Source organism: Dermochelys coriacea, chromosome 6 (genome assembly GCF_009764565.3).
Source record: "Dermochelys coriacea isolate rDerCor1 chromosome 6, rDerCor1.pri.v4, whole genome shotgun sequence".
NCBI classification, from domain to species: Eukaryota; Metazoa; Chordata; order Testudines; family Dermochelyidae; genus Dermochelys; species Dermochelys coriacea.
This window is the reverse complement of record NC_050073.1, coordinates 111,663,372-111,673,248: the sequence shown is the minus strand read 5'-3', so window position 1 is coordinate 111,673,248 and position 9,877 is coordinate 111,663,372. Positions and strand designations below refer to the sequence as shown.

The 9,877-nt window shown below is 42.9% G+C and overlaps 1 protein-coding gene across 1 annotated transcript; it reads right to left on the bottom strand.

Moving 5' to 3' along the window:
* Window positions 1-3,019: 3,019 nt before the first annotated feature.
* Window positions 3,020-9,672, bottom strand: ZBTB42 (zinc finger and BTB domain containing 42). The gene is made up of 2 exons (XM_038404875.2): window positions 9,363-9,672; window positions 3,020-7,863 (listed from the first exon to the last, which is right to left on the bottom strand). The coding sequence occupies exon 2, from the start codon at window positions 7,847-7,849 to the stop codon at window positions 6,419-6,421; it is 1,431 nt and encodes a 476-aa protein (XP_038260803.1). The 5' UTR covers window positions 7,850-7,863; window positions 9,363-9,672; the 3' UTR covers window positions 3,020-6,418.
* Window positions 9,673-9,877: the final 205 nt, after the last annotated feature.

Sequence of the window (9,877 nt, the reverse complement as noted above, 5' to 3'; positions counted from 1 at the left end):
GATTTTTTTTGATTAAAGCCAGGTTGGCAAGTATTTTTATTTTCTGTGACAAATCATTCTGAAAGGGCACAAGAGCCAGCTGTGCACAGAAGTGTGCAGCTGTACTAAAAAGAGAACAAACAGGAAAAGGTAACAATAAGCAAATTGTTTGTTCTCCCTTCCTATTAAGCAGGGTTAGCAAATATTTTTCATTTGGATGAAAAGCGCTAGTCAGAAGCCAATCAGAATGTCACAACCTCAGACACGTAGGTTACTAATACGTATAGTGCTTTGCATTCTTCTGCAATGTTTCACCACCCCCGTTCTACATTAATAAAAAGGAGTAAGAAACCAGAGTCTCTCCATCATTATGAAAGATGCAGCTCTGCACCAACTAGCTTAATCAGCTGCACTTGCAGCCAGGCTCTCCCCAGAACAAACAAGAAGCGATTTGAGACAAATTGTTCTTGAGGCTGACTAGCAATGGTGCTGTTAACAATCCTTATACTTCGAGCACAAAACGTTTTCATAGTCCAACTGCACTGTTGATTCCATTTTACTTGATACCAGCTTTGTCCTACAAACACTACTTCCTCTGGGTCACACCTGCCACAGCTTCCCTTAGATAACAGCTGCTGATTCATATTATGTTCAGGAATACTTAGAGCAGAACAAAAAATACCCACAAGACTAATTTGGAAGAGTGGCAACTGCAGTCTAAGACAGCAATATCTTGTGATGACCAGTAAGCAGAATGGCATTACTGAGATAGCCATTCCTACAGTCAATAGAAAAAGTTCAGTTACCCAGCAGACAACTCCTGCCACAGATCAGTATTTACTGACTTTCAACCTATCAAGGCTAACGTTGAGAATGAATCAGTCAGATTTTGGTAGTTTAAGCCAGCAAAAAGATGTTGCTCATGTGTGCTTCCAGTGTCAAAAGGACAGTACTTCATCACATCACAAGGCCTGGATGCTTAGTTTGTATTAAAAAAAAAAGTAAATATGGTTTTGACTAAAAGCGTGGCGAACCATAGATGCTACCTCTCACAATCTAGAATCCAAAATGCTAATGGAGAACCTACATGATTAAAATCCCCTATAGCACTTTGTTGCCAAACAGCTGATGATAACAAAATGCTGGTAACTATATTTGGGCTGCTATATCCTGTCCTGTGCCACATCAGTCAAGAGAGCACTAAGCCATTTCTTTGTGGTTGCAGTGGTCTCTGGCCTGCATTGTGACATGTGGTGGTGTGAACTGCACAGCTGGACATACAATATTGTGTGTCTGGTACCAAGGTGTTTTGCTTTTCCGTGTAGTTTTGTTTGAAGTAATATATGGGCCAACTTAAGGACCTCCTACGAACTAGGAAGTGGAAGGCAGTTGGCACCTCAAAGAAAAGTAGCACCAACCAGGACTGAATAGATAGCTAAACAGCAAGTCCATCTTTCAAAAGATATCAAAACCCAGCAGCCACTCTGATACATGTCCCTCTCCTCACTTCTATTTTATTTATAATCAGTTGAGTCATTGGAAAAGCGTATTTCAGGCAGCATAGATGCACCTTAAAATTTAATAAGTTATCAAGCAATAAGCACCAAGATCTGGAGTGTTAGGATACCTTAACATTTTTAATTGGCATAAATAAAATGGGCCAAGCCAAAGTGTATGCAAAGTATGCCCAAGCCAAAGTGTTAAAAAAAAAAAACAAAAAACCTCCAACACTTGTGTGCTGCTTTCTTCAGTTTGGAAATATTTGTTTGACCCATATTTGCTGATCATCCACTTATAGGGTCATCTTTAAGTTTAATAAAAAGACTTTTCCTATGTCTACCATCCCTCAAAGGCAGGTATTTTTGTACAGCAGAGCAATAAAATAGGGTATGTTCAGTTTGCATCTTGAAGACAGTCTGTATCTGCAAGTGTATTCAGAAGGCTAGGGACAGAAGAAAACAATCGATAATGGTGCCAGACAGACAGCTGTAAGAATCCCAACAACAGACACTCACTTACCTCTAGCGGTGGCTACACATCCAATAAAATTATACAAAACTTGCCAACACTTCATCACATCACAGCCGGGTGCCGTAGGAATGATAGTTGTCTCCAACAGCATTCTATCCTCCCTACAGAGCGAGACAGGAGGTAGTGAAGTGCTGCAAGGCAGGAAATGTGCTTGAATACAATATGAGAGACTTCGCAATAAAGATATTACAGAAAAAGAAAGGGCAAAACATGCTCCCTGAAGTACAAATTTCCTTCCTTGCAGCTCTGCAATACTGGTTCTTTCAAACTTTCTGTCCCTGGTTGGGTCCTTCAGAATATAGCAACACACAGCTTATTCTGTCTCTTCAGAAGCAGCCAGCATGTCCAACTTGGGAACTTTAAAAAAGAAAACCCAATTCCAACTCCCACAGAAGGGAGCCTTTACATTTATTTCAGCGGGAACAGGCTCAAACCTTAAGGCCCCAATCCTGTCAACATGTACACATATAGTAACTACTCATATAAGTAGTCCAATTGACTTCAGTGAGACTACTCCCACCTGAATAAAGTTATGCAGGAGAAGTCTCAGTCAAGTCAATTGGACCATACGAGTAGAGTTGCTTAAATCCTTAAGCATTTACAGGATAGGAACCTGTGACCTGGTACCCATGTCCCCAATAGAAGCAAACACAGCTCTAGACAGAGCAGCATATACTGCCGAGTTTCTCAAAAATGGGCCAGATCCAAAAATCTCATTCAAAAGTCAGTTGAAAGGCTCACACCGAGATCAATAAGCTCTGAATTTTGTTCAGTATGACTAGGACATCAAAACAGAAGAACAGGATGTGAATATTTAGTTTTCCTCAGTGACGGGGTAATGGATTAAACACTGGGTCTATGTCCCTGTCAGACAAGAATATAGCAATTCCCTCAACTGTCTACTTTTTCAGGGCCACTTGGATTTTTAGTTTGTCATTCAAAGAGACAGTGAAACCACGATCAGGTATAGATTTTTAAAAGTTCTGTTAAAGAGTGAAAGGGCTCGATGTACAACTCTAGCACATTTTATTGTGTAAATTTATAAAGACAACAATCCTAATCACGATTGTCACATTTTACAGCACATACCAATACAGTAGCAAACAAAACTCCACACAAAAATACTAAGCGCTAACAATAGTTTTCCCTTAAGTCACTCTTTACGCGATTGTCGTATCTAGACTAAACAGGATAGTACTAACACTGAAGAAAAAAAATAGTTCACTATAAAACAGTGATAGAACATTTTTATAAAATATATTCCATTCCAATAGCTTTTCTACTTACTGTATACTATAAAACTCTCCCACAAAAATTAGTGTCTTTAAATATACATATTTAATCTGAACTGCAACAGGATTAAAAACAATTAAAAATATTGATGATTTTTTTTACATTAACTTCACAGTTTTTGTTTGTAGTAGAAGACAAATCCAGTGTTTAAAATTTAGAGCAGTATTAGTCTCTACAGAGAAGGTGACTCCCCTACAGTGAAACATTTTATGAAAACATACATAAGTGTGCAATGTTTTTAGTACTTCTCTGTTATGAACCATTTTTGAAGACATGCTCAAAGCTATTGCAACTTTTTAAAAAAAAAAAAAGCCAAGACAGAGCGCATCAAAATAAAAAAAAAAATAAAAAGTCACTATAAAATAAAAATAAGTGCAAACATCTTTACTTTAGAAATTCAAGCTATTACGGTTGGGGAGAAAAATACTAAGCTATGAGAAAAGAATAGTGCATCAAGAACGCACTAAAAGAAAACACACAGCTTGTTGTATCTTTTACTTTTACCCCATTTTCAATGCAGTACAGAGCATGCTCATAGCATTATTTTAGCGAGTTATTTCCAGACTAAAGCCAGATGCAAACTTGTTTTGACTTTCCCTCTCCCCCTCTACTAATGTCTTATGGCACAATTTATGATATTTGAGCTTTAAAAAAAAAAGTGGAAGTGAAGAGTGAAATGCAACAGCAGTATCACAAAAAATGCAAAATTTTAAAAAAATATTGCTAGTTTAGATAATACCACTACTGTATTAGTTGTTCACTTTAAAGCATGTACAGAAGTTTGTGTAAGATTTAAGGGGAAGCATAGATTAACTTATTTTGAAATAGTTTAACAGTAATAATTCCACTTCAAAAAATTCTAATAAATACTATATCAAGTATCATCAGGAGAAAAAAAAATAACTTAATTTTCGTAGATTTTTGTTCAGTGCTATTTCCAATCACAGCAACAACAACAAAAAAAGTGATTAAGTAGAATAAGACCACAGTACCAAAGCCACATCTGTTTACACATACAGTGCTCTCCCACATGTTCCTATGTAACAGGTTCAGCAAAAATATTTTACAGTAATGCAAAGAAATTAGTCTGAACAAACTAAGAGTAGAAGTAAAATTTCACATTACATGTACATTCATAGTTTAAGAGATGAATAAGGAGGTCACAACAAGTGAAGTCCTGATTTTTTTTTAAAAAGTACTTTCACAATAGATCAATATCACATTACACTGTTGAAACCACATAGGTAGTAGTGCTTACTTAATACATGTAAAGGGAAATGCTGGATAATTCCTTCTTTTGGGATGAAATCCGATATTCTGAAGTACAGTATTTAGAAGAATCCACTTCAGTGCTTCAAATTCACTTAAAAAATAAATGACTGAACTTCAAGAAACCATTCCAGGAGTGTCAGTAAACTTGACAAAATAAACTTTTTTTTCCTTAATTAAAAAAAAAGATTCAGTTCAGAAAAAATGAAATTCAAAAGCACAGATGTCATAAGAATTCAGTTCTGTATGTGTGTGTACCTTGAACGGATGCTTTAACTGGAGAGGCATAATCTGATATTTACTGACATACACAGACCAAAGGGTGTTCTTAGGCAGATAACTGAATTACTGTATTTAGAATTCAGTAACCTGTTATAATTACAGATGGTCTAAAGTTTAGGAAACAATGGGAAAGTTAGTATTTCGTTTGGCTGGTGCAAAACTAGCAGGGCCAAGTCCCTCCACTGGCTTGCATTTGTGCTACCCAGGAAATCAGTAGAATTCCACAGAACTTGGCCCAGGGCAGTTGCCAACTTTAACAATATATAAGCCATAAAAATATATACATCTCCAAGCTACTGATCTTTAATACAGGTCATTTCAAAAAAATTGTAATTTTACTAAAATGTACTAAAAGATGCTACAGGTATCCTGAACAAATCAGAAATCCCCGTTTTAAAACAAAAAACAAAAACAAAGATTGACTGTCACATATTACTACACTGACCAATTTCCTCTTAAGAATACCGGTCATCAGTTCCTAACTAGCTACTCAGCCACTGCATTTCCTTCACCAGACCCTGCAGTTGTTATATAGTTGTATCCATTCCCAAATGTCTGAGCAAGGTTATGGCACATATTACAGACCCAATCTTGCACCCTCTATGAGTTTACTCACTGAAGTAACGTTTCCCTGGCAGTAGCAGGATTGGTCCCTGTGTTTGTTTGTCCAGACAGGGATGGAGATGTGTTCATATATCACATGAGTTTACACGTTTACTCTAATGCTTATCCCTCAACAGCTAAGAAGTGAATATAGCGCAGATAAAACCTGGATAGAAACATGTTTTTAAAATTCAAAAGCAGCTTAGTGCTATTCAACAAAATAACAGTCCTTGGAGGAGGGAAGGGGAGAAAGAAATTTAAAACTTTTCTTCCAAGTATGCCAAGTCTGTATGCAAGACTTTTCATTCAGATTTTAGAACTGATTGCAAAAATACTCTGATACAGTAGTAAGAATCAAAAGCCAAACTGTACTAGATACGTAAGTACAAGTCAAGGAATTCTCAAACCTCTTTAAAAAACTGGGCCACTTACAGCCTTTTCAAGAAGTAGGCTTAAAGGTCTCATCTTCAGACACATGGAGTTAAGTGAGCAGATTCCCTCATACACATCAAAAGAAGCTATAGTTCAACTCTTATGTTGTCATGAAATACACAGATAGCATTTAGGGGATTTAAGTAAATCTTGGAGTATTTCTCCAATTCCGTTATCAATCTTTTTTTAAACGGGGTGGGGGGTAAATGGGGGTGAACACAAAGCAAGTACTTCCAGCATGAAAAATAGAAGCTAAATCATTGAATCTTAAATCATTTTCACTCTACTAACTTGGAAATAATGCAACAGGGTACGCAACAGACAATGGGGGGGAGGAACAGGGGAGAAAAGGCCATTGAAGTGTACACTTAGCATCTTTCAACATTGTTAACTGATGTGAGTATCAGTAAAAAAAAAAGAAAATCAGATGCTGCCTTAAAAAAAAGGCCAACAGAAAACCCCTACACATTAGTAACCACCATTAAAAAAAAAAAAAAAAAAAAAAAAAAAAAAAGAAGAAAAGCTTGTCTCAAACTACCAAGGACTTTACGAGGCCACAATGAAATTTACGGATGTGTCTGTATAAGTCACCGGATTGTGTAAATCGTCTTTCACACCATTTGCAACCATGGGGTTTCTCTCTGGTATGCACTACTGCGTGACGGCTGAGATTGTGGGAATACTGGAAGCTCTTTCCACATTGGGCACAGGTATAAGGCTTTTCGCCCGAGTGAGTCCTTTCATGTCTCTTTAAGGTGTACATGCAAGAAAAAGTCTTCCCACAAAGCGTACAGGTGGGCACCGAACCATCAGGTGACAACCTGGTCCTTGAGCCATCTTTATCTCTGAAGTGAGAGCTCAGGTGCAGCTGAAGGATGTGTGGGCTTGGAAAAACTTTGCTACAAAGGGGGCAAATGCAGATATGCCCAGGAGGCACAAGTACACCAGAGGAGGAGACATCTGATGAATCCATGTCATCTTCACTCTCATCTCTATCTTGATCTATATCCTCTTCTCTTGCGTGAGAATTGCCGTTTCCTGTGAACATGTGTCCTAACCCTGTCACTAGGCTTTTGGCTGAATTCCCAAAATGCTGACTCTCTGGACTCCTTGCTTCACTGTCCTCCTGATCTGACAGCAAGTCTTGTTCATCTTTAACAAGTGGCTCAGTACCCTGCTGCTGGCTGTCGGAAGCCAGCTGTCCAAAGACGTAGGAGGGGTGTAAGGAATCTCTCCCAGACACAGGCTTGAAAGACAAATCCAGAGCACAGTCCACATCACTTGAAGCCGGGGTATGGTTAACAGACCTTTGGGACAAAGATCCTGCAGAACTATTGACATTAGCTTTTGTTTTTCCAGCTGCTATGGTACATGATTCTGCCTCTGCAGACCCAGAGCTGACACACATAAGATCAGAGGACCAGCCAGGGTGACCACTGACCCGATCTTTATTCATTGCTCTATCATATTCTGTGACACTGAATTTTTGTTTGTGTCCCGGGTCGAACTCATGTACCAGGGGCACTCCTGTGTCTAAAAAATGCTCATCTTTTTCCAAATTAGCCACATCATCATTCATCTTTTCTTCCAAACACAATTCTTTATCTTTCAACTTGCCCTTGCAGACTTTCACAATGTCATACATGTGAAGGTAGCTCGCTGCAGCGAGCACATCTTCAACTGGAAGACTGTTAAACTCCAGCTTTCCTTCATACATGAATTCAAGCAGCAGACTGAAGGCTGGGGCTGTGACAATGTCACTGTTCAGATGCACAATATCCCTTTTGTCTAACTGGTCCCTGTAGAAAAGATGGAAGTACATGCTGCAAGAAGCAAGAACAGCTCTGTGGGCTCTGAACTGAGCTTCTCCAACTAAAACAGTACAGTCACACAGGAAGCCCTGGTGACGCTGCTGACTCAGACACTGCAGCAACTGGCGGCTATGGTCTGGAAACTCCATTCTTCCTTCATAACCTGTTCAAAACAGGAAAAACTTGAATGCTACTATAAACTAAAGACTCCTAGCAGCTGTAACAAACAGATTGGTTTTGGGTAATACAAGCCAAAGAAACAGCCTTGGAGATAACGTTTACTGTTTGTTGTCTACAATAGTTTTATTTAAAACAAAGAAAGCCAAAATGCTTCTCATCCTTCACCACCTGCTCCAAACAGGAAAAACTTGATTGCAAGTAAACAAAAGCTTCTAAAGAAGCAGCACCTCCAACCTTTGTCTCTTTCACTAACAAACTGGGGAGGGGGGGGGGGGACTCAGCAGTTTATGCATTCCTGGAAACGTCTAACTCCGGGCATCAGTTTTGTTCTTTTAATGAAACAAATCAAGGCAACCCCCCCCCCCCGACTTAACTTTATGCGCAATCATTTTACATTAAATAATAGAGCACTCATTCATTGCTTGGGCTAGTAGAGGAACTTCAACGCTTCACGTATGGGCTGGGGGGGGGAGGGAGGGAGGGAGGGAGGGAGAAAGGTCCTATGAATGAAGCCCGTACACACGAAGTTTACTGCCCTAAAAGTTATTAAAAGCCAAACCAATCATTCGAGAGAGATGCGGTGAGGCTACAAGTCCAACTACCTGCGGCCACAGCTCCAAGCAGGGAGATCCAAGCAGGGGGCTCACCTTACCCGGCTGCCACGCAGGGATTGAGAGGTGCATGGGGGGGGGGGAAACGCCCCTCCTGGAGGCGCCCAAGTTTGCGGTGGGAGAGGGCACCCCGGGCGGAGGCGGCGATGGTGCGGCTCGGCGGTAGCGGAAGAATAGCAGGCGGGTGAGTGCGTGTGCGAGAGAGGAGAGTGTGCGAGTGAGGGAGGGAGTGCTCGGTTTGCTAATTACACTGCAAGCTGGAGAGTCAGCTGCTCTGACTTCACTGCGCTGGAAATGCTACCTCCAGCTGTGCTCCTTTTAATGCCATATGTTACTCCAAATCTCGCTACCAGCCAACCACAGCTTGCTGCCTTTTAAAGTTCCAGCCACCCCATTTATAGCCCTCTATTAAATCCCATAAACTTAAACCGAGTCCTCCCCTGGCTCCGGCTCTGCCTCTCCCCTCCCCCCCCCCCCAAAGAATAATACTGGGAAAGTTGCTTAATAACCATCCCACCGCGGCGGCGGCAGCGGGGCGAGGGAGCCCGTTTGACCTTTGCTGGGAGAAGAGCCCAGCGCCAGCGCAGCTCGCAAACTTTACCCGGGAGGGGGAGGCTCCGAGTTGCGATCGGGCTCGTTCCGCTGGGGGGGGGGGGGGCTCATTGCGGCTCCCCCCATAACTTTACGGGACTAGTGCCGGGACTTTCCCTTTGCGGGCGGACTCGGAGGGGGCCCAATGCACTAGAGAGCACAGAGGCAGCCCCCGCAAGGGGGTGGGGAGAGGCCGCGGAGGGTGCCCCCCAGGCCGGGGTGGGGGTGCAGCCCGGGAGGGGAGGGGGGGTGAGGGGAGGCACCGCTGCTGGCTACTTACCAGCCTGCCTCGCTGGCGGCTCAGCCTCCGGGCCGCGGCCGCACGTGCGAGGCCGCCCCGCCGCCCCAGCTGTGGCCGGCGGCGGACGGGAGCCCGGGGCTCCGTGGCGGGCAGCCTAGCAGCGCTCTTGTGTTGTGAAGCAGGTTGTTAGCCAGCCGCTCTCGCGATACTTTCCCTGCGAGCGAGCGAGGGGGGGTGTCGCTGTCTCTCTCTCCCGGCTCGGGCGCACAATAGCCCCCGACGCGGCCGGCCCCCGGCCCCGGCCCCGGCCCGCCCGCCCGCATGCTGCTCGGGGCGGCAGCTGCCCCCGCGGCTTCGGGCGCGTCCCGCGCTGCGGCAGCGGGCGGGGGCGGGGGCGGGGGGTGGAGAAGGTGCTGCGGGGCGCTCCCCTGGCGGAGAGGGGGCGGGAGACATCGTCTCCGGCAGGGAAATGTGCTCTCATCATGGCTGGAAAGTGTCTTCTCCCCGCTCGCCGACCGGAGCTTGTTTAACTGCAACCCAACGTGCTGCGAGCC